The 24,232-nt window shown below is 34.1% G+C and overlaps 1 protein-coding gene across 4 annotated transcripts; it reads right to left on the minus strand.

Annotated features, from left to right (window-relative positions):
* Positions 1–824: 824 nt before the first annotated feature.
* LOC134854231 (uncharacterized) lies at positions 825–19,810 on the minus strand. Of its 4 annotated transcripts, none has more exons than XM_063870405.1 (6): positions 19,723–19,810; positions 5,074–5,424; positions 4,256–4,470; positions 3,789–3,959; positions 2,846–3,157; positions 825–1,218 (listed from the first exon to the last, which is right to left on the minus strand). In XM_063870405.1, the coding sequence occupies exons 1-6, from the start codon at positions 19,748–19,750 to the stop codon at positions 868–870; spliced, it is 1,428 nt and encodes a 475-aa protein (XP_063726475.1). In that variant the 5' UTR covers positions 19,751–19,810; the 3' UTR covers positions 825–867. The 4 variants fall into 4 exon arrangements, with proteins under 4 accessions (XP_063726475.1, XP_063726473.1, XP_063726476.1 ...); XM_063870403.1 differs by lacking the exon at positions 19,723–19,810 and adding an exon at positions 6,644–6,880; XM_063870406.1 differs by lacking the exon at positions 19,723–19,810 and adding an exon at positions 6,157–6,309.
* Between the last annotated feature and the right edge of the window lie 4,422 nt (positions 19,811–24,232).

The raw sequence follows: 24,232 nt of genomic DNA on the forward strand, positions 1-24,232 counted from the left end.
TTTAACGCAAATTTTGTCGGCTCATTGATTTTGTTGCGGATTCCGCAACGAGCAAATATGGGTACTTGTTCCGGATTCCGCAAATGTAAGTGGGTTCCTCATATGTAAGTGAATTCCGCAAATTTATGGGGATTCCGCTTACACTTTGCGGATTCCAGTTACAATTGCAGATTCCGCGACAACTTAAGTTTACTAAGCATACATATTATTATTTGTTGGTGGATTCCACTAACTTGTTCCAGATTCCGCACATTTTGTTGCTGATTCCACAAAGTTGCCTGTTTTTGGAGCAATTTGGAGCTATTTTGACAAAGTATTTTAGCTATTTATCCGTGGAATCCAAAACAGCAGAGAAGAGCAAAGAAAAATAGCAACTTTGTGGATTCAGGGACACATCTGATTTTTGCCTGTAGCGGAATCAGCTTACATTTCACAAATTGCACAGTTTGGCCTCATAATGACTTGAGGAAAAATTATAACAGGTGAAATAACTTTTCAAGGTTAAGCTCAGGGCAACAATAACTTTTGATTGGTATAAAAAAATTGCCTCAAAAATGGCTAGTTAAAAATTCGAACTTTGCCTGATTAAAAAAAAACCAACCCGAGCACAAATACTCCGTTACTTTCGTTACGCAAGTCGAAACAATAAGTAGTGCACGCACATGCCATTTTTTTATGAAATTTTGGATTACGTGACACCGAAATAGGCATGTGGCAAAAAACGCTACAAGAACTAAAAACTACTTCGACGTTAAAGGGCATAGTCGGAAACTCAGGGCGTTGGCTATGATATACGAGCAATCTAACTGTTTAAAAAACAGAAACACTAATGAGTTTTTATTTCATTTCTACTTTGTACAATTTCTATTAACATGGTAACAAATCATTAGGGTGATTTATGCATATAAGTTTATTACTAACACCATGGCTTATTAAATAAATTGAACCGATCACGCAAAAAAGAGGCAAGGCGACGCAAACTATAAGCATTGAGTATCGACTGCAAGTTTCTGTGACTTTTCCGAACCAAGAATCGTTTTTTGGAAAAAAATCTTTGGCAACTTCTGTTTCCAGATACCCTATGACTTGCTGAGTTTCTTCGATGTGATCGGCGATGGCGTGGAGCGTTATTAGCAGGTGGGCTGGGTAATGGTTCAGATTTAGTTTGGTGTGCGAAGGAAGAACATCTTCGGGTTTTGGTTTACCAGACTTGGGCGCCTAAAACAAACCGGTTTGCTAGTTTTGGATGTTACTGGGTGAAATAATGATGAAAGAAACTTCATATCACACTTAAGAAAAGTTTAAATCTAAAATTCTGTAAGCCAACCTCACTGACGAGATTGATTTCGGATTGATTGAAAAAAATATATTTTAATTTGATCCAAATTAATTAGCAATGTACATTTTACGAATTGAAATGGATTTTAGAATGATTTAATTGGATTTTTCTTGAAAAATTTAAATCGATTTAAATGTCTAAAACATTGATTTACATCAATTTAGATGGATTTTCCGACTCACTTAAATCCATCTGAATCTTGCTTACATCCAGTTCAATCCCTTCTAAAAGACCCCTGAACAGACCCATTTAGGTGTCTAAAAAATTCACTTCAAATCAATTGAGATCAATCTGTTGAAAACACGACAAGAAAAATGCTATTTAAGAAATGGAATATACGTTTTCTTAAATTTTCAAATAAAAATATACGTGACAGATATTTCAGAATTCAGGAAAGTGATCCACATAAATCAGATTTTGAGCTCAAAAATATATAATGAAATTATAGAAAATCATCTTTTTAAATCAGATTATGGGCAAAAGTTTTTGTAACAAACAAAAAGGGGGTCAAAATAAGGGAACTTTTGAGCTCAAAAATATGCCAGGAATTTTACAAAAATTATCAAAGAAAATCAGATATTGGGCAAAACCTATGTAAGAAATTTAAAAATTAGTTCAGGTTTTGAGTTCAAAATATACAAAAAAAATAAAAGAAAGTCATCATTGTGAAACAGATTTTGGGTAAAAACCCATGTAAAATTTAAAAAAAGGTCAAAATAAATCAAACAGAGCTCAAAAAACTGCATTAAAATTTTGAAAAATTATCAAGGTTATTAACAAAGTATATATAAAAAAATCAGATATTGGGCAGAAACTTTTGTAGCAAACCAGAAAAGTTGTCAGTATAAATCAAAGTTATGTCAGATATGAATCAGAGCTGGAACTCATGCAACTTGTGCAACTTTGTTCGTTTCCGAACAAATTTAGGGCCTATTGAAATTTTTTATAACTTAGTTAGGGTCACTAAATCTGTTCTTCTAATTTTGTCTTTTATCAATCGATCAGAATCACGGAATATGATCAAGTTTTGAAAGTAATAGATTAAAAATTTTGTGCCGTGTAACAGAACAAACCTCTAGTCTAAATTTTAGCGACCAAACTACCATACTTGATTGGAACTGTTTACAATAAAGTAGAAAAAAAATAAAATTTGAAAATTGATTTAAATTGATTTAAAATCGATTTGTGTCAATTTTGTTATCTAAGTTTTAAATCAATTTGAATTGATATGAAATCGATTGGGATGGAATGTTTTTAGCTTAGATTTAAGATCGATTTAAATCGACCTAAAATGATCCAAATCGATCTAAATTTCCAATTTTGTCAGTGCGGGAAGCAAAATTGCATGAAATGCACAAATAAATACTCATGTTGTAACATTACAGGAAGTTTTTGTCAAATTTCAAATTCAACTTAAAGTTTTCCCCCCTAATTTGTTTGTGAGATGATATGAAAATTTACTTTGATTTTTCGACACAAAAAAATCGAATTTTGAATTAAATATACCTTAGCTGCCGACTGTTTCTTTCTGCCATTTCCAGTTTTATTCAGTTCAACTGCCCCCAGAATTCGAGTCTCGGCTTGTCCCTTCACTCTGTCGTCGCGCCTTTTTTGAACTCTGCAAATATTCCTTCTCAAGGAAGTCGTGAGTGTGAAATGTTCTTCGATTTGAGCATCGGTAATTTCCCTTTTATTTGTTACGTCATTCTTGTCTTCGAAATCTTTTTTGAGTTCGTTTTCACACTCCGAATCTTGACTGCGTTTTCTGGATGGATCGAATTGTTGCTCGCTCTGGCTTACTTTTCTCAAAAACTGGACCTAATGAAAGATAAAGCGAATGCAGATGAGAACTGCTACTAATTTTAGTTATGAAATTCGACCCCCTTTTAACCTAAAAGGTACCTCTTTTGGTAGTATTTTGCGCGCGCTAAAATATTTTCCAACAACAAAACTTTGACCTATTTAATCAAAAACTACCTGCGTCGCGAAGAGTTTTTGTGCAAAATAGGGTCTTATTTTGTTCTTGGAGAGATCCTAAAGTCATTTTGGTCAATCTAAAAAAAGGCCGACATTTTATTTGAAAATTAAAACCTTTGAAGAAACCCGCCCCTGGCTTAAAGAACAATATGGTTACACCAATTTTTTTATGGCAAGAGAGGACTTAAGCTCGCTAGACCACTTCAATGATATTTTTGTGTCATTTTTGTAAATATTAGAAGTCTTCATCGAATAGCCAAAAATTCTGGCAAAAACTGATGGCGAGCAATTTATTTCAGACACCAATATTACCAATGTGTCAAAACATACCAAGATCAATTTTTTATTGAAAAAACAGTATTTAGACTTTTATTTAGAAGCAATTGATACAAACTTAACTGATCAAATTAATCTAATTTATTATTTATACTAAATAACAATTACTAAGTTCTTAAAACTTTCAAGAACGTACCTCCAATTGAGTCTGGAATAGTTTCATGTTGTCCAGCACCTGGTGCACTTTCTCTGCGGCTGAAGTGTGGATCTGATGTGTCTGGTGTCTGCCCAGCACGTGACTAGACTCAGCATAGTGCACCACAGATTGAAAACTGAAGAAATCTTCCGCCATTTCTTGCACTGATTCCTACAAAAAAATGTTTGCTCTTAAAATCCCCTAATTTTTATCTAAATGTTTTCGCAAATCCCTTAATTTTCCCTAATTTTTATGCAAAATTTTTCGCAAATCCCTTAATTTTTTGCAAATCCATTAACTTTTTGAAAATCCTTTAATTTTTTGCAAATTAATCCCGTTATTATTTTAGTAGTTTTTCAAAATAAATAGTTTTTGTTCCTTCGATAATTTTGTTTGCAAAACTGAAATCATACTCAATTTTTTTATCTAATGTTCAATGCAATATTGGTTAAAAAAAATCATCTAACCAAATTTTTCTGCGATATGGATTCCAAATGTTCGGACTTGAAATCCATTTCCGATTGCGGAAAGAAATGACGCGACGCATAAGTGTCTACGTGCTCGATGAATTTGGATATTTTCCACACAATTATCTTGCTGGAAATGTCTTTCTGAATGAAGGCTCGTTTCTTGGCTTCCAAATTGAATTTTGTCTTGAGAAGGTTCCAATTTGTCGATATTTCTAAGCAAAAAAAAGGTTTGCAATTGATGATTGGACTTAATTTTAGGAAACAATCCTACAATTCTTTAACTATCCAAACTTCTGATTATTTTAATTAATTTCTATCTTGATATACTGCATATAAGGCAGATTTGAAATATTTTATAGAGGGAAGATTTTCAAAAAAAAATTGACCTTTTTTAAGCCAAATTGATTTTCCGAGATCCTATTTAAAAGACCCTATTTTGGCCAAATTTTGTGCGCCGCAAGCAAATTGTTGAAAAACAAAACAGGCCTAAAAGGCGTTTTTAGGCACTTTTGGGACATTTTTGACCAAAAAAAAAATTGCGTTTTTTTGGCATGCGCTCCTTCCTCAAAATTAGTATACATTGGCGCCGAAGATGTTTTTTAAAGAAATTTATGGGTAGGCCAGCCAAAATGGAGGTCTAAAAACATAAAAACAGTACCTTTGGGTAATCAGGAGGTCAGTTCCCTGAGGGGCGGCGGGGGGCGTCCGTCCTCATCCCTAAGTCTGCTACTGTTTATGTTTTTGCTTTATTTTTTGCCTAAAGAATTGTGGAAAGAAATCTTAACTACAAAAATTATATGCAAATGTTTTCTTACTGATAATTTTTGCTTTAACTTCTTTGAAAGTGTCCCCCGCAAGCTCGATTTCGTTGCCATCATCATCATTTATTCGACTGCTCTCCATGAATTCCTCTAACTTCACGACTTCAGCGTGAAATATCTCGTCATATCTTTCCTTCCGTTCATACTTTTCCCTGAGTTGTTCAGACCTGACTGCATTTTCGTCCACAACTTTGAGAAACTGAAGAGTCCGTTTCAAGGTCAAAGCTGCTGGCTGACTGGAGTAGATGAGCGAGTCCAGTGACCTTTCGTGGTCCTCGATTGATCCCAAACAGTAGGGGTCCCACTCGAGGTCATCGTGTTGGTTCACACTGTTCTGGGACGCTCCTGGAAACATAAACTCTTTTTCAGAATCTAGATTTTTGGAAATTGTTGGATCTAGCGGAGTTGAGGAAGTATTTTAGGTAACTGGATTCCTGTTTCAAGCCCATATTTAAACGCGCTTAGAAAAAAGTCATGTTACGGGTTCTGCGACAAATCGGTTTTCAGCCTCTTGCGGAATCCGCTCAAAACTCACAAAATACACAATTCGGGCTCGTAATGAAATTTTATGAGCTGAGATATTGCAAACAAGCTTCTTATTGTCTCTGATCTTTGCATAGTTAATTTTTAATAAATCCTTGAAATGAAAATTTTGAGAAAAAAAAACGATCGAGAAATCATATTTTCGATTTCTCCAAGAAAGGGCATGATACAATTTCTCATATGTATACTATTGTAGACATTTTGAATTGGTTGTGAAATAGTTTTGAAATAATTTTAAAATAGTTTTGAATAAACAATTACCTTTCTTTTTTGAGCTTCCTTTACCGGATATTTTTTCCATGATGCAGACAAGTTCTTGTTTTTGATTGATGATTCAAAAGATTTTATTTTCAGACAACGAAAAACTACGAATTGAACGCTAGCGAATGGTACAAATGCTTTTGTTTTCTTTTGCACTATAGAAATCATTGGCCGACTTTGTATACTCGGTCAGTCTTTAATAAGTTATAATATAAGTACACTACGAGAGTTCGTTTTTGAATAGCAAAAAACAGTTTGCAAAACTATACTCACCAAAACGAAACATCGAAAAATCGACAAGTTTTATAGTTACAGCTCAGTTTTAAAACTGTCAGCTTTCGAGTTTTTACTGTTACAGAAACTGTTTGTTGATGCTCAAATGGTTTGCTAGCTTTAAAGGGTGAACACCCCTCTAAAGTTTGTCTGAACGGTTAAGATGAAAACAACAGCATTTTGAGTTTACCAAAGTACATTAAAAACACCCCTCTCGATTAGATTAGATCTTCAAAACTTCTTGGTATCAGCTGATTTTTTAAAATCTAATCAAACTGAAAACGCTGTTGTTTTAATCTTAATCATCTAGATTCATTTAGCACAACACGTTAATATCGTCTTGAAAAAAATCAATTAAAACTTTCGACTTTCGGAAGATTAGATATAAAATCGATTACAGATAATATCATTTTTCGTTTGTACGACTTCCGTCTCAAAATAAAAAATACATTTACATTATTTTTTCATTATAAGAAATTTTTCTTACCAGAAATTTCCAGCATTTTGTTTAGGCACCAAAAATCCACGTCATAACTTCCATAAGATAATAGCATATTTAACAGCAGTTTCTGCACACACTACAAAAAAAAACATATAACACAAAAGACGTATCTGTGTTTAAAAACTACAAAAACTGAGGATAAAAGATTTGTGGAATGAAAATATAACAAAGGAAAAGGAAATGGTGAATAGTAGCTGTGCTGAATGAAACCTCAAACAGCGCTGCTCGATTGTGCAAATATTTGAACAGTGAAGCTCCTGCAAAAGGATGTCAAATAATGGTGTTAAAATGTTGCGTCTTCAAATTAGCTGATATAGTCTATACATATCTTTGTATTTACAAAGATAACAATTCTACGTTTGCACAGTAATTTAGGAGCTCTTTCTGAAAAAATCGCAGAAAAAAACGTTTCAGAACAAAAAGTTTCTTCATATACAGGAACAGAAGTTATCGGTAGATGCGCCGATCGCAGTAATTAAAACGTATTATGGAACAGAATATAATATGAAACCCTGAATGTTCTGACTTCCCTGTAAAGTATCTGATGCGGCTTTTGCCAAAAAAAAACAATTAAAAATCAAAGAAAATCGCAATTTTTTTAAAAAAAAAACTTTGTCGCCTCCTTCTTCCCCTGTTTAACTTCAAGTAGAAAGTGATTCAGTTGTCAATTAGTGACGACTAATTTAGCCTATTTAGCTTGTCCGATTCCAATTTGTAATAACCCTTCAGACGAATCAGCTCGTCACCTGTGCCTCTTTTATGGAAACATAGCACGGGCTATCAAACTCCGTTGTCAAACTGTCAATTTTGAAACCGCTATAAGAACACTACAGGTAAAAGAAAAACGATCCTAGGTGAAATATTTTTTTCAAATTTAAGCTCAAGACAACAATTCCTTTTGAATGATACAAAAACTTCCGTCAAAATTGGCTAGATAAAAATTCGAAACTTGTCTGAAGAAAAAAACCCACCCCGAGCACAAATATTTTGTTACTACCACTACGAATGTCGGAATAATTACAGAGACCGTGTTTTTTGACATTGCGTTTTCTTTTCGAATCTTTTTAAAGAGGGTGCAATATGTTACTACTCTCAATTGCTTAGCATTTTTTTTGCTTCTGCAGAGGCAAAGATTGCAAAAATTTCGCGCCAAGATTCTCATTAGATTTTCGTTCGGAACTTTTTATATCGGAAAATTTAGGAAAATGTAAGAATGTCTTCAGGAAGATGTCTTCAGCTTAGTTTGGTATTTTTGATTTTTTATAGCAAAGATCTCTTAAAAGTTTCGTACTTTTCTTGGCTTCTTGCTTTATAAACTTAACTTTTTAATTAATTTCAATGCAAACAGATTTCTATATAATTGAAGGTCGTACGGTGTGTGTCTAAAGTTTTAGTTTTCTACGTTGTTCTTTTTTCAGAGTGTACTTCTTGCAAGAACATTTTAATACTCTTCAAAGAACTGCCTTTCCATCACGCACGTGGAAAATTTACTGAAATAGTAAAATACGTAATACATCAGAAATTACACTTTTTAGGTTTTCTTCAAATTTCAGTTTCATAAAAAATAACTAGCAGTAAAGTTATGTCCTCAGAATGATTTATTTCAGCAATCTTTGATGTGGTTTTCGGTTAAGTACGTGCGAGAAATTTGCAGAAACTAGAAGAAAGACCAATCAAACTCGATGTTTCCGAAGGATTTTGTTGTGATAAACATTTTTGAAGCAAAAACTTCACCGAACAACTTTTCTTGGGTTGTTCATCATTTATCTGTATTTAAAGAGCAAACTTATTCACCCACAGTCTTTCAGCTTTGAGCACAGCAATTTGCTATTGGAAATGAGTTTCCTCATTTCCAATAGGAGTTTCGAATTATCGTGGAAAACTTTTATTCTTAAATCAAAACTAGCAAGTCTCAAAAAAATTCAAAGCAAACGCAAATCAATTAAACTGCTTTAACCATAAAAAAACGTTAACATTTTGTAAAATAAAGTTTAAATTAAAAAAGTTAAACAAAAGAAAGAAATTAGAAAAAAATAGAATTTTAGTGTTAAGCAAAAAAAAAACAAATTTTTACAGATATGCAGAGCAGAACAATTTACTACTTGCAATTCCATGCAAGTAAGTGGGCTCAAATTTAACAAAAAGGGCGGTCAAAAAAGCAAAAACAAATGTCGAAAATCGCAAAAAAAAAATTGCGAAAATTCGTTGAATAGGACAAGCAAAGGTTAAACAAGCATTGAAACAAAGAGTTACGTGGTAGTCACTCAACCTCAACACTTGAAGAGACATCTGCTAAACCAAAAGAGAATGGTTTTATTAAAATATCGTGAATCACGAAAAAATTTGAATTTCCTCAAAACAAACACACACACACACACACACAAACACTAAAAAATTTATTTGCTCATACAGGGCGTTAAGAAGCCACAAAGCCGATATATTTTAGCCAAAACTTTTCAAAGCCGATTAAAACAGAAAAACAATTACTGATCAAATTGAAGATGAAAAAACTACAACCATCATAAGACAATTTTCAAAAATAACGGGTTTTTGAGTTGTTGACAAGTGAAGCAAAGAACAAAAGCACAGAAGAAAGATTGCAAGTGTAATCACAAATTATATGCGAAGAGAAGTTTAATCGACTTTGAAAACAGAAAACTTATTTTCTCAACTATTTTGTATGAATGAGTTGTGCTTGCTTTTTGCCCGTAGTTCTTTTCATTAATATAATCTAGTAAATCTTTATGTTTTATTAGGAAACTGTGTTAACAGAAAACTTGTTTGTTATTTCTAATCTAATGTTCTATGAGATTGCTTCAGATTTTTAGAGATCTAGTATCTACATAGAGATCTAATTTTGACATAGGGGAGCCAGCAAAAAATAAAAGCTGATAACAGCTGAAAATATTGCTTTGGAAGGATTTAGGAGAAAAACATCCCCATTGACAGCTCCAATGTAATCCTGGCCGCGGGGAAAAGAAAAAAGTCTCCAATCGATCTTCTCGTTTGCAAACATTACACGCAATTTTGGTAGGTCAAACATGGCCGAAAGAAAAACTATTTTGGTCGAGAAAATCAAATTTTAGGTCGAGCACTGTCAAAATATAGGTCGAACCCAACCTGAAATGTTTCAACTTAATTTTTGGTATGGAAACTGAGAAAAAACGGCTCAAAAAATCTCCGTCAGAAAAGTGCAATCACCAACAATCATTTGAAGAGATTTGCATGCCGCAAAATTAAACTTTAGGAGAAACACGTTTTAATTTTCGAGATCTAAGAGTTCCTGCGGCAAAAAAAATATACAAAAGTTTTCTCAAATACAAGTTTTCAGATCAACAGTTTCAGTCCAGACTTGTTAACAAAATGAAAGCAAATTGGATGACTCATTTTGTAAAAATTAGTGTTCGATGCAAAAGTTTGGCGTTTTGCTGATTCTTATCGTTTATTTTCAGTTTCATAATCATGGGAAAAAATCTACTGAAGAGCGTACAGTAAAAATTTAGTCAATTAATTCACAATAACTGATAATCTACAAAGTCGAGAAAAACGAAACATAGGACGAGCTCAGTTAAACCATATGCACTTTTGGTCGAGAAAGTTGAAACATAGCCCAACCACAGTCGGAACAAAGGTCGGGTGCAGTCAAAGCATTGGTCCAACACAGTTGAAACATTTCGGTCGAGAAAGTCGAAACCTATGTCAAGACATTGGAGACAGTCGAAAAATTCGGAACAAATCTACTCGGGATCGAACAAACTAACTTTTTAAAATTGTCGGTAGAGACAACTGAGATAGTGAAATCATATCTGAATTGGGTAAAAAAAAGTCAAAATTTTTTTTGTCGGGTCGAGAATTCTGAAAGTACCAAAATTTGGCCGAAAAAGTCTAAGCATACAAAAAAAATTTGGCCGAGAAAGTCAAAACAAACCAAATTTTTGTCGAGATGACCAAAACATAGCAATTTTTGGTCGAGAAATTTGAATCATAAATCGAGGAACTCGACCCGGGCAGCGAGACTTTCCTGTAAAGGTTTCAATGCATATAAAGATCCAAATGTATTCGATCGAAAATTTAACCATTTCAAAATTTTTGTAGAATTATTGCAAGTAATGAAAGAGTCCAACTAAATTTTCAAAGCATTAAAAACAATTTGAACCTCAAAAATGAACATGAAACAAGAACAGCTAAATACTCTTCAAAAATCATCGAGCATTATCTACCGTTAATCATTCAGAGTAGCAAAGTCGTATTGCCTCACTGCGCTAGGATTTTGAATTATGGTAGGATATAACAGAAGACAGTCAAATTATCAAACAGTGTTTTTTGCAACTGTGGTGATCGCAAATGGAAAAAATTTTAAATTTCTCATAAGTAGGATAAAAGCAAAAAATGTGAAAAAGCCATGGCCGTCAAAGCTCATTTCTTGATAAATCATTTCCATGAAAACTTTCACAGATGTTGTAGTGTTGTTTGATGAAAAATTTTTTGCAGTAAAAAATTGTCATTGCTTCATCGAAGATTCAGTGCATAAAACTACAGATTGATAAATGAGTCTGTATAATCATAATTTATACTATTCTAATGTTTCATCATGAAAACGTTTGACCGAAAAAAATTATAAGAGTAGCTGAAATGAAAAGCACTGAAGGCAAAAAGTTTTTTCTTTGAGTAGTTTTCCAGTTTTCCGTTTTCAGTATTTTAGTAATCTATAGTTTCTGATAGCATCTAGCAGGCACCTTAAAAAATATCGCACCGGAGATTGCTGAAATCTGTATCGTTCAATGCAAGAAACACGCGCGTAAGTTGCACGAGTGCATGTCAATTATGATATTTTACAATGTTACCTGAGTTTTTATTTACAAAAATAGGTGGAATAGAGTTGTAACTTGAGAAAATTGTTTGTGCAAGTAATCAGAACGTTTTCTAAAGCTCACTTACTTTAATATAATTAATTTATTCGATAACATGATCTAAAAAAATGCAATGCCAGATTTTGCTCGATAACATATGTTATTTGTCTCTTAGTAAAAATTTGGGACTGCAAAATTAAAAAAAAAACTTTACAAGATTTTGCTTTTTTTTTCCAAAACGCACCCCATAACTCAAATACTTAGAGCATTCTTGAAAGATTCTTATAAGTTTGTTTTGAAAACTGTTGCTCAGAACTTAAAGCCTAGTATGATTTTTGGGCTCTTTTTCCTTTTCCCCCACTTGCAAGTTATTATAATTGAAATCACTGTTCAGATTATTCGATTGTCATGAAAATTGACATGCAGACTAATTAGGCCATGACAAACATATTTTTTCTACACAATCAACTTTGTAAAACCACTCGTTAGAACATAAAATTGATGCTCGTGTCAGGTGGAGGGAAAAAGAAAAAGAGCCGATTTTTGTAAATTTTTTTTATCAGATTTTGATTTGGTGCTTAGTTGATGAACAAATTTTGTAAGGTTTCGACTTCACTCGTTAAACAAAAGTATCACGAAAAACGCTAGTAAAAGTTGAAATTTTTAAAAGTGAGGGGAAAATAGAAAAACATAGTTTCTGAATTGATTTTTTTGTAGTTTCACAACGCTGAATCAGTGCTGCAGTGGCACTGAGAGCGTTGAATTGGAATTATGCAGAGCCTGAGTCATCAATGCCAATCTACATGAATTCACACTAATTGAGTACTTAGTTTTGCTGTGATAACAACCCGGAAGGTTTTTTCTCTATCCCCCTACCTGCAATTTTTTAGAAATGTATTTTTTTTCACGTGGTCCGATTGGTACAAAAATTTGCATTTGGCATGCGGACTAGTTAGGCCATGACAAACATATTTGGTCTTCATAATCAACCTTGTAAAAACTTTCGTTACACTTAAAATTAATGATTATTTGAGGTGGGGGTGTAAGGAAAAAGAGCCCTGGGAGGGAAAAGGGCTCGATAAGGGTTTCAGGGAATGATCTAGGGTTTTCTCGAGCGGAGGGGCGGGGGCGGACGTTCAAAAAAAAATTCAAAAATTTTGTCGACCTTTTTCTTAGGTCGACCTAAATGATTTTTGAGATCGGCTCTTTTCCAGTTATAAGAATTTACATACAGACTAATAAGGCCACGACAAACATATTTGGTCTTCATACTCAACCTCGTAAAACCACTCGTTACACTAATATATTGAAGCTCGCGTGAGGTGGGGGGGGGGGGAAGGAAAAAGAGCCGAGCCCAAATATATTTGTCATGACCCAATGATACTACATGTCAATTTTCATGACAATCGGACAAAGTGAACAGTAACTTCAAATATAAAAAATTGCAGTTGGGGTGGAGAAAAAAGAGCCCATCCCCTCGTAAAACTGCAAATTTAGGGAGTTCAACAATTGTTTACATTCCTTTTTGTATGTAAGAAACGCTGTCAAAAATTGGGCTCTTTTTCCTTTCCCCCCTCCCCCCACCTCACATAACTATCGATTTTTTCGTGTAAAGAGTGCTTTTACAAGGTTATTTATGGAGACTAAATATGTTTGTCATGGCCTAATCAGTCCGCATGTCAATTTTCATAACGATCGGACAATGTCAACAGAAGCTTTTTTCAGTAAGAAATTGCAGGTGGGGGGGGAGGGTTGGGTGGGGGAGGAAAAAGAGCCAAAATTTGGCTCTTTTCCAGTTTCCCCCATTTCAAAATACCGAGTCTTATGTTTGTTTTACGTGTTACTACGGCTAAATGCGTGATAATACGCTGTGAAGTATGAAGAACAAATCTGTTCAGAATTGTCGATTTGTTCACCACGCCAAATTTCATTGCATTGTGACAACGTTAAATAGACTTTTCATAAGTGAATTTGAAAGGGGGGAACTGGAAAAGAGCCAAAATTTGTGTACCTGTTTACGCTGATACGTTTTGATGCAGGTTATAACAAGAAAGTAATTTTATAGACTTTCATATTTGAGTTTCGAAAAAAATCAAAAGGGGGACCCGAAAAGAGCCCCGAGCTCTCCCAAACCACTATACAGACCCCCTTTTGACCAAAATTGCTCAAAAACCGTTTTTAAACACTTTTTGGAAAGTTTTGACCAAAATTTAGCGTTTTTTTGGCGAGCGCTCTCCCCTTGAAATTAGTATAAATTGGCGCCAAAAATTTTTTTAGGGTTTGTCAACCAAAAATGGATATCTCAAAATAGTACAAAGGGGGACGAAATGGGATTTTTATTCGGGGAGCAAAAAAAACTCACGATTTTTTGAAAGTTTTTTTAAGCGTGTTGAAGAGCAAAAATTGATCATTCTGAAGTATTAGTGTCAACTTCGTTAATCAAACCACGTGCGAAATTTCTAAATATTCGTACGTGACTACGTTCATATTATATTTACACTCCGACCAATTATCATTTTGTGATATCTTAATTAGTTTTTTTTTCAGTTTTTCTTTTACTTTGATCTCTTTGGAAAACCAGATCACAATTTTTCTTGTTATCGTTTAAATTTCAAGTTATATAGACTTTTATTATTTTTTATTACTATCTCTAAACAATTAGAAAAAGAGCGACGCATCTGTTGTGGTTTTTAATTAATATTATTTCTGAAATGGCTTCAGCTGCAACTCATGATCGGAACGGGGCGACAGCAATGACGGACCAGATCAGCACAGGAGTCAGCAACAACTTAGTGTACGCCCTGTCTGGATTAGTGCACCATATGAGGTCATTAGAGCACAGCAGAAGGAGGGCGGAACAGTGTTTTGCAGACTACGCCGCCCACTCCATCAAAATCATCCTGTCAGACTCCAAGAGTGACAAGGCCGGGGTAAATGTGTGCGCTTTATTGGCTTTTTATTTCATTTGGCTCAAATGGCTTGGCTTTTTTCCGTTTTTTCACCTCCATCGCCTAATTCCTGAACGCAGCTGTTCAAAAATTGTTCACATGGGATTTTGCACATAAGAATTGACGCAGAATTTGTTCACCTGTTTACGCTGACACGTTTTAATGCAGTTTATATAAAAAGTATTTTTAAATACACTTTCATATTATAATTTTCCAAAAGAAGGACAGAGTGGAAAAGAGCACAAGTTTTTTTCGAATTTTTTATGACAATGCTATAAAAATGTTTCCAAATGGAACTTTGAATTTAAGTGAAAGTGAAGGAGAGCCAGTTGCTGATTTGCTAAAATTAACGCGTGATAGATATTGATCTAGGGAAGCGTAAAGCGTACGCGACAAAATATTCCCGCTCAAAGGTTGTTTTGTGCGAGATATTCAAAGCTAACAAACAGATGCTAGACACTAATGGAATCACTTCATAAATTGTTTAGCGTATGGAGTGAAAAATTACAAAAAATCTATTAAATTTTTTTTTTCATTTTGGGAAAAAATCAATTTTTACATTTTCTTAATTGAAAGTTAATGCTACATAGCATTAAGTTGAAAGTATAGTATAAAATCAGTATATACTCTTGTCAAAACCAGCTATATAGCCCAGCGTAAACATAGTGCGTTTCGGGGAGTTCGGAGTGGATTCATTCTCCTCTATGTCGTTTCATATGAAAATCAAATTTGAGCCGAACCTGATAGAACATAAAATGCTACTATTTTAATCGGTACAAAATTGGTTTGCAATTGAGTTTCTGTTAAATCAACTGCGTGAACTGAGTATGAATTCTTTGTGAAAAAACACAAAATCACCAAATCACCTCATGAACAAGCCCATTTTTTGGCTTGATACTTTTAATGTTGTTGCTAATTCCGAGCATTATAATTTACTACTTTCAACAAATAAAATGAGTAAGCAGTGAAGTTAAATCCGAACCTTGCAAGCTTCAACCCGATTAACGAGCACCACTGTTCTATTTTATAGTGTTTTTTTTGCTATAGTGGCTAGATTCGTGATGTTAAGATGTTATTGAGAAGGATATATTATGTAAAATTAGTAAAATTGTTTACCATGCAAATTTATTGCTAAAACATTTTTTCAAAAATGAAATAAAAAAAGTGGGACTTGAGTCGAGTATTAAATTTCAATTTTTCTGTTTTCATTGCTTTTGACGAGTAATTATGGCTAATTTCAACAAATTACGCTGTATGGTATGTACAAAAATGCCAAGTTTTTTGCATATGACAAGTTTAGCGTAATTTTTCAAAAATGAAATTCAAAGATGGGAGAACGAAAAAAAGACTATAAATCTTAATGAAGTATTTTTAGTTTTGATTCAGGCAATATTTGAAATGTCCTAGAAGTTTTCTCATTGTTGAAAATAATTAATAGAGGCTTTGATTTTGTCTAATTTCATGCGAATAGAGCAAACGAGCAAGATTTTTCCAGTTCCCTAACCCTAACCCTAACCCTACCCACCCCCCACCCTACCCACCCCCCACCCCCCGACTCTTTTCCAGTTCCCCCTTTAGAATTTTCTGAAATTCAGAATATGAAAGATTATTTAAATAGACTTTTTATTTTAGAACTGCGTTAAAACGTGTCAACATGAACAGGTGAACAACTTTGTACACCATTTTTAACATGGAAAATGTCGTGAGAACAATTTTTGAACAGTTTTAGTTTGTAATTTTTCGAGGGGGGTGGGAAACTGGAAAAGAGCCTCCCCCCCACCTCACACAATCATCAGGTTTTTATTGCACAGAGTGGTTTTACATGGTTCTTTATGAAACCTAGTTTGAGTGTCATGACCTGAGCGTTCTGAAGGTCAATTTTTGTAACAGTCGAGCGATGTGAACAAAGACTTTACTCGTATTAAATCGCACGTGGGGAGAATAGGAAAAAGGCTGCGAGAAGTTTTTTAATTGGAAAATAAGCTTTTGTCTAAGCCGTGAAAACGTATCGTTACTCCAGTAAATTTAGTTCGTAGAATTTTTTAGCTCCTCCATCAGAATAAGAGAAAAGTTTGAAGAAAAAAAAAATTGAAAAGTTAGTGTTTGTTTTGTCTTATGTTTTACTTGCTCTCAATTATGCTTAATATAAAATAGCTATTGATAGTACTTAAATTTTAGCTTTCGTTGAGTTTTCTCATTACCACGGACCAAAAAAAACGTGATTTGAAAACCGAATAACTTTTTTAAAATTTAATTTCAAGTTCCTGCGCTAATTGTTCAGCGTTATACTTTTGTTTCTTTCAAGGATTTCTAACAAATTCAAGTGTTTTGGCACAACCCAGAGCAGTGTAAAAAAGGTGAGTTGAGATATTTTGTACTTGAAGATACTAATTTTACGATATGTGAAGGCTATAAATTAATTAGATGAAAAAAGTTACTTTGAGAAATTATCCGATGTAAATTACAGATTCCAACACATTTCAGGTACTATTCATTATTTTATAGTTAAAACAATTTCAAAATGCCTCTTTCTGCTGTAAACTTAATGACCATGTAAATGAAATTTGCATCGGGCATATAGGAATCGGAAAAAATCGGAAAAGGAATTGGAAAAGAGCAGAAGTTTTTTTTATAATTTTTTATGACAATGCTATAAAAGTGTTTCAAAACGGAACTTTGAATTTAAGTGAAAGTGAAGGAGAGCCATTTGCTGATTTGCGAAAATTAACGCGTGATAGATATTGATCTAGGGAAGCGTAAAGCGTACGCGACAAAATATTCCCGCTCAAAGGTTGTTTTGTGCGAGATATTCAAAGCTAACAAACAGATGCTAGACACTAATGGAATCGCTTCATAAATTGTTTAGCGTATGGAGTGAAAAATTACAAAAAATCTATTAAATTTTTTTTTTCATTTTGGGAAAAAATCAATTTTTACAGTTTCTTAATTGAATGTTAATGCTACATAGCCTTAAGTTGAAAGTATAGTATAAAATCAGTATAGTCTCTTGTCAAAACCAGCTATATAGCGCAGCGTAAACAAAGTGCGTTCCGGGGAGTTCGGCGTGGATTCATTCTCCTCTATGTCGTTTCATTTCAAAATCAAATTTGAGCCGAACCTGATAGAACATAAAATGCTACTATTTTAATCGGTACAAAATTGGTTTGCAATTGAGTTTCTGTTAAATCAACTGCGTGAACTGAGTATGAATTCTTTGTGAAAAAACACAAAATCACCAAATCACCTCATGAACAAGCCCATTTTTTGGCTTGATACTTTTAATGTTGTTGCTAATTCCGAGCATTATAATTTACTACTTTCAACAAATAAAATGAGTAAGCAGTGAAGTTAAATCCGAACCTTGCAAGCTTCAACCCGATTAACGAGCACTACTGTTCTATTTTATAGTGTTTTTTTTGCTATAGTGGCTAGATTCGTGATGTTAAGATGTTATTGAGAAGGATATATTATGTAAAATTAGTAAAATTGTTTACCATGCAAATTTATTGCTAAAACATTTTTTCAAAAATGAAATAAAAAAATGGGACTTGAGTCGAGTATTAAATTTCAAGTTTTCTGTTTTCATTGCTTTTGACGAGTAATTATGGCTGATTTCAACAAATTACGCTGTATGGTATGTACAAAAATGCCAAGTTTTTTTGCATATGACAACTTTAGCGTAATTTTTCAAAAATGAAATTCAAAGATGGGAGAACGAAAAAATGACTATAAATCTTAATTAAGTACATTTAGTTTTGATTCAGGCAATATTTGAAATGTCCTAGAAGTTTTCTCATTGTTGAAAATAATTAATAGAGGCTTTGATTTTGTCTAATTTCATGCGAATAGAGCAAACGAGCAAGATTTTTCCAGTTCCCTAACCCTAACCCTAACCCTAACCCTACCCACCCCCCACCCTACCCACCCCCACCCCCCGACTCTTTTCCAGTTCCCCCCTTTAGAATTTTCTGAAATTCAGAATATGAAAGATTATTTAAATAGACTTTTTATTTTAGAACTGCGTTAAAACGTGTCAGCATGAACAGGTGAACAAATTTGTACACCATTTTTAACATGCAAAATGTCGTGAGAACAATTTTTTGAACAGTTTCATTTTGTAATTTTTCGAGGGGGGTGGGAAACTGGAAAAGAGCCCCCCCACCTCACACGATCTTCAGGTTTTATTGCACAGAGTGGTTTTACAAGGTTAATTAAGAAACCTAAGGTGAGTGTCATGACCTGAGCGTTCTGAAGGTCAATTTTTGTAACAGTCGAGCGATGTGAACAAAAACTTTAACCGTATTAAGTCGCACGTGGGGAGAATAGAAAAAAAGGCTGCGAGAAGTTTTTTAATTGGAAAATAACCTTAGTCTAAGCCGTGAAAACGTATTGTTACTCCAGTAAATTTAGTTCGTAGATTTTTTTAGTGCCTTTATCAGAATAAGAGAAAAATTTGAAAAAAAAAATTGAAAAGTTATAGTGTTTGTTTTGTCTTATGTTTTACTTGCTCTCGATTATGCTTAATATAAAATAGCTATTGATAGTACCTAAAATTTAGGCTTTCGATGAGTTTTCTCTTTACCACGGACCAAAAAAAACGTGATTTGAAAACCGAATAACTTTTTTATTATTTAATTTCAAGTTCCTGCGCTAATTGTTCAGCGCTATACTTTTGTTCCTTTCAAGGATTCTAACAAATTCAAGTGTTTTGGCACAACCCAGAGCAGTGTAAAAAAGGTCAGTTGAGATATTTTGTACTTGAAGATACTAATTTTACGATATGTGAAGGCTATATTTTAATTTGATGAAAAAAGTTACTTTGAGAAATTATCCGATGTAAATTACAGATTCCAACAAAATTCAGGTACTATTCATTATTTTATAGTTAAAACATTTTCAAAATGGCTTCTTTTTGCTCTAAACTTAATGACCATGTAAATAAAATTTGCATCGGGCATATAGGAATCGGAAAAAGTCCTGAAATTTTCGATTTTTTTAAAATTTTAAAAGCTTTTGTACAAATTCCAAGCAGTAAAAAAGTTGTCAAGTACTTGAAACTAGAAACAATACCTTAAGAATTGATAATATCAAAAGTGTTACTTTTATTTCATTTGAAAAAACGCAGAAACCAATAGTTGAAAACACTCTGGATAAAAATCCTTGAAAGACTTTTGGAGGTTCGTATTTATGATTTTGCGGGCTGTGTTGGATTTTCTGATACCGCGTGTAAGTGTAACTTTGAGGTCAATTTCAAGGTCATACTTACTTAGCACCGGTCTTGAATCTCCGATCATGCAGATTGGTGGCCCAGGGAGGGGATATTTGACCTCTGCCCGCCCGCTTCCTCTTGGAGCAACCCCTAAAACGGGTGAGCTTATGCACGAAACAAGTCTCTCTAGAAACTGAAAATTTTCATTGAGTCAATAAGACACAATTAAGAATTTTTTGGTGCATTGGCGTCACTTTTAACGGTGGAACTTGAGACAATACATCTAAAATGATTTGTTCCCAGTAAAATTTTTGCAGTGTTAGCTTTGGAAATCTTATGCACTAAAATATTTCGAATTTTGAAAATATTTGTTTCCGATGTAAGATTTTGCATCTTAAAGGCATTGAAGTGAATTGTAATATTAATCTTTTCACAGCACATATCATATCTTATCACTCCTTTTTGCAGGACTGCAACGTGAACAGTCTGGAGACGAAGTTGTCCTCGATGCAGCACCTGCTCAATCAAGTGGAGGTGGAAAAGTCCAAGGCCAACCACCTGTTCGCGACAGTCGACAGCCACCTCAAAATGATCGCCAGGCTAGACTTATTTTACACATATTGCCTTTTTTCGAAAACTCTTTTTGTTTCCTTCCGCTCACCTGCGAATATTTATAAACAATTTTTTTTCTGTTCACGTTGTCCGGTTACTACAAAAATTAGGTCATGACAAACATATTTTGTCTTCATGCTTAACCATGAAAAGGTCCCTCGTTACACCATTACTTATGCGAGGTGGTGAGAAATATAAAAAGAGTCCTATTAAACAATTCTCCATTTTGTTTGCAATATTCACTCTCATTTTCTCAGGTTTGAACGAATTTTTTTTTTGTAAAAAAAAAAGAAACGAGCGGCTCTACTTGTTACGTGTCTTTCGGAATCACTACATTCACTACATTGTTCTCTTAAAATTTGGCAGAGTTTTAGATGCACGCAAATCTTCGGCTTAACATAGTGAACTTTGTATTTACAAAGCTTTGATGTCCCAAGCGATTCATCAACCCGATATAAATGGTAAAAACTCACAAGTTTTTACCATTTACCGACTTTTCCAGCGTTTTTTCGGGTCAAATCATGTCGCATTTTTAAAATTGATTTTCCAAAAGTATTGATGATAAATTAGTGAATAATTTTTAACAGAAGGACCACCGGAGCTGGAAACCTTGGCGTGTCTCCGGGTGTCTCCACCGGCAATGGGTTTGCAGGCAACCCTGGCACCTCTGGAGCCCCCTTCATCCGAAGCATGTCCAGACACTCCTCACACCATCAGAACAACCAACCAGCAAATGGCCAAGAGAGGATGAGTAAGATGTTTCAATTGCTAATTGCGACGGAGCATTTTCCTTTCCTTAATAATTACAATATATAATTTCAAAGCTAAAAATATATGAAACATTCAAAAATATAATACAGCAAACTTACGAGCTTTCCAGGAAAGTAGTTTAAAAAATTGAACCAAAAATTTTTGAAGAAATAGATCTCGGTATATCATCTTCAGAAGAATTTGATTTGGTGACAAGAAATTTTGATGAAAAAAACTGAGCCATTAGAAAGGAAAAAATTTGGTCGTGGATCAAACAAGATCAGAACAACTCCAACTTTTTTTAGACTCATAATGTTTATTCTATACTATCAAAAATTAGTTTTTTTTTGCTGTTCAATCAAATAGTTTTTATTTCAGACGACAACGTCATACAGCCTTTGCCCCAACCCCAAATGAACAATGGAAGACGCCCGAATAACGCGCCAGAAATGGCATGCGCGTACGCTTTCACGGACCGAGGACAAGTGAACGAAACTTTCTGTGTCGAGAAAAACAGCTCCAATACTGCAGCTAAATATGCTTCCACAAACAGCTGTCCGATTTCTTCGCAACAATCGGAAATGAGTGCATATCCGTCGCGATCCAAAGCGAATAATAAAGAAAAACTAACCTTAGCTTCTCTTGACCAAACATCGCCGAGAACCTTATTTCAAATGTTACTTACACTCGAAGACGAATACGACACCTTAGAGCGTGAACGACTCGACTGCCTCGCGCTACGCGAAAGCGCCGCGACGTCTCGGCAAGTCACGAGAAAACTAGACGACCGACAACGCGAATTAAGACGCCAATTGGATCGGAAAGCAATTCAAGTCGACCGAATTTTGAAAGTCCTCGAGCCGAAGTTACAAACACAGGCCGCTAAAGGGCTGGGAACTAACGACTTAAAAGCGCGCAACATGCAACAATTGAAATTGAATTTAGCGAAAAGTTCGAATAAGGCAATTCAAAATGAGCATGACGATATGCAAGATGGCCACTCGACCGGAGAGAGCGCAGCTGGAGGCGTGAAATCAGGAGTAGAAGGTCAAGGCGATACTTTTCGAGAAGGATTTTCACCTATGAGGAGAACAAATTCGGAGAAAGCGGGTTTGGACGGCAGAAAATGGGTGAAAAGACGAACATATCACAGACGGAGTGGCGAGAAATTCAATTATGAGAGATATCATAACGTGAAACTTTTGCGAGAAATGAAAGATTTCAATCGCTTTCTGAAAGCAACGGGAACTTTTTAGAATACATAGTTAAACACACAAGAAACATTGTTTTAAAAATTTTCTGAAGTAGCAAAACCTCTTCGGGCTGAAGATCAAGTTGAAGAAGATTCAGTTGTCGCTTCGTAGCAAGCGATCATATCTTAAGCATTGGTTGAGTTGCGTTTAAAAATTGAAATAGAAGAAAACTAAACAAAATTGTTGTTAATTGAGTGTCTAACTACAAATGACTAACGTTAAAATAGATAGAGTCGGACAGCTCTCTAAGCTTTTGGTACGAAGCTTGGTTCGGATTTCTAGCTTTTAACAAATTTATCGGACCACGTAAGAACTTCTGAAAAAATTCTGACCTTTAAGTTCAAACTGAATCAAAACAATTCTTTGCAATTTTGTGTTTGCCTTTTTGTCGGCATTTTATGTATTTTTTTGTCATGACAAATTACATGACAAATCGTTGTTGAATGAAAAAGTTTTTTCAATTGTGCTCTTGACATCAGGGAAAAAGGAAACTCGCGCAATCACTTTGCATTGCTCCTTTGTCAGTTCAAATGCAGTTTTGAAAATTCGATTGCAGTTTCAACGGCATTTCACAGTCTTAAGGTCAGAGTTATTTCAAAAATTTTCTACGTTGTCCGATAAATTTGTTAGAAGCTATAAACGTAAAAGAAGGTAACCTGAGTTCAACTGATGTTCACTGAAACGTTAGCGAAGATCAGAATAGTTGTCCAACGGTCGTAGCTTTTAGCAGATACCAGTTTTAAGTAACAAGGATAGCCGGTAGTTGTGCATTTAGTACAGAATGCTACCACCACATTCACAAAAAACTACTAAAACAAGTTTTCTTCTTCATATTTTTGTCGTTTCGTAAGCGTTGTGTGATGAAAAACTAACCAAACAAACGCGTTGAATTAAGCAAATTAAGCGTAATCAACTACCGTTGTCTTCAAAAAAATAAAAACAAACAAAAACATGAAAAACATTTCATTGTTTTTTCTAAGTTTGTACATTTTTTAAAGAAAACTAATAGCCAAGGAAGTGCATGAAACTTCCAAAACTAGTTTGCTTTAATAAAAACAATTTTTATTGGGCTAAAATACCAATTTTTACACAACGAGAGTTACTTACCGGACCGCTTTACTCTCTCGAAACTATACAGTGCTATTTTAAATTAACCGGAAAAAACGCGTTAAACTTGAAATTTAAAACGCGTTTTTCTCAAATTGGGTTGAGTTTAGGTGAAACTTCACGAAGACAAAAGCTTAGAATTTTAGCAGAATTATTATGGTGTTTTTTGTTTCGCAAAAATCAGACCCAAAGTTTTACCCCAAAAATGGGTCATTTTGGCTTTTCTTAGTTAATCAAAAGTTACGCCAAAACTACCCAGTCGATCACAGACATAATTATATCAAAGTGAGCCTTTTACGTTTACCAATAAACTTGAAAAATATATTTTCTCCAAAACATTGTATAAATTAATTTATTTTTGTTTGATAAACAAAAAGGTCGTTTTTTCTTAATAAAATACCAACTTTTTATTTAAAAACAATTTTTAAACGTTTTCCAAATTTTTTTGGAGAATATTCCCTTCTTAAAGTTTGTTGGGCTACGTAAGAGGCTGACTTTTATATAATTATGACTGTGATCTACTGGGTATTTTTGGCGTAATTTTTTATTAACTAAGAAAAGCCAAAATTACCCATTTTTGGGGTAAAATTTTGGGCCCGAATTTTGCAAAACAAATTACACCATTTTAATTCGGCTTAAATTTTCAGCAAGTTTTGTCTTCATGAGTTTTCACCTAAACTCAACCCAGTTTGAGAAAAATGCGTTTTAAATTTCAAGCTTAACGCGTTGTCCGGTTAATTTAAATCAGCACTGTACAAACTATACAACTATTTATTTAAATACGGTTCGAATCACTACTAAAAGATTTTCATGTGATGTACTACTCTATCCATTTGTATAATTTC

The sequence above is a fragment of the Symsagittifera roscoffensis genome, chromosome 9, assembly GCF_963678635.1.
Source record: "Symsagittifera roscoffensis chromosome 9, txSymRosc1.1, whole genome shotgun sequence".
Classification (NCBI taxonomy): Eukaryota; Metazoa; Xenacoelomorpha; order Acoela; family Convolutidae; genus Symsagittifera; species Symsagittifera roscoffensis.

What these genes read in the sequence shown, in the direction of transcription:
- LOC134854231 (XM_063870403.1), bottom strand. Translation starts at nt 6,710, where the DNA reads ATGCTATTATCTTATGGAAGTTATGACGTGGATTTTTGGTGCCTAAAC. An exon ending in CCATATCGCAGAAAAATTTG is followed by an intron (nt 3,960 to 4,255) that starts GTTAGATGATTT and finishes ATTTTTTTGTAG; the next exon opens with GAATCAGTGCAAGAAATGGC. An exon ending in TATTCCAGACTCAATTGGAG is followed by an intron (nt 3,158 to 3,788) that starts GTACGTTCTTGA and finishes ATCTTTCATTAG; the next exon opens with GTCCAGTTTTTGAGAAAAGT.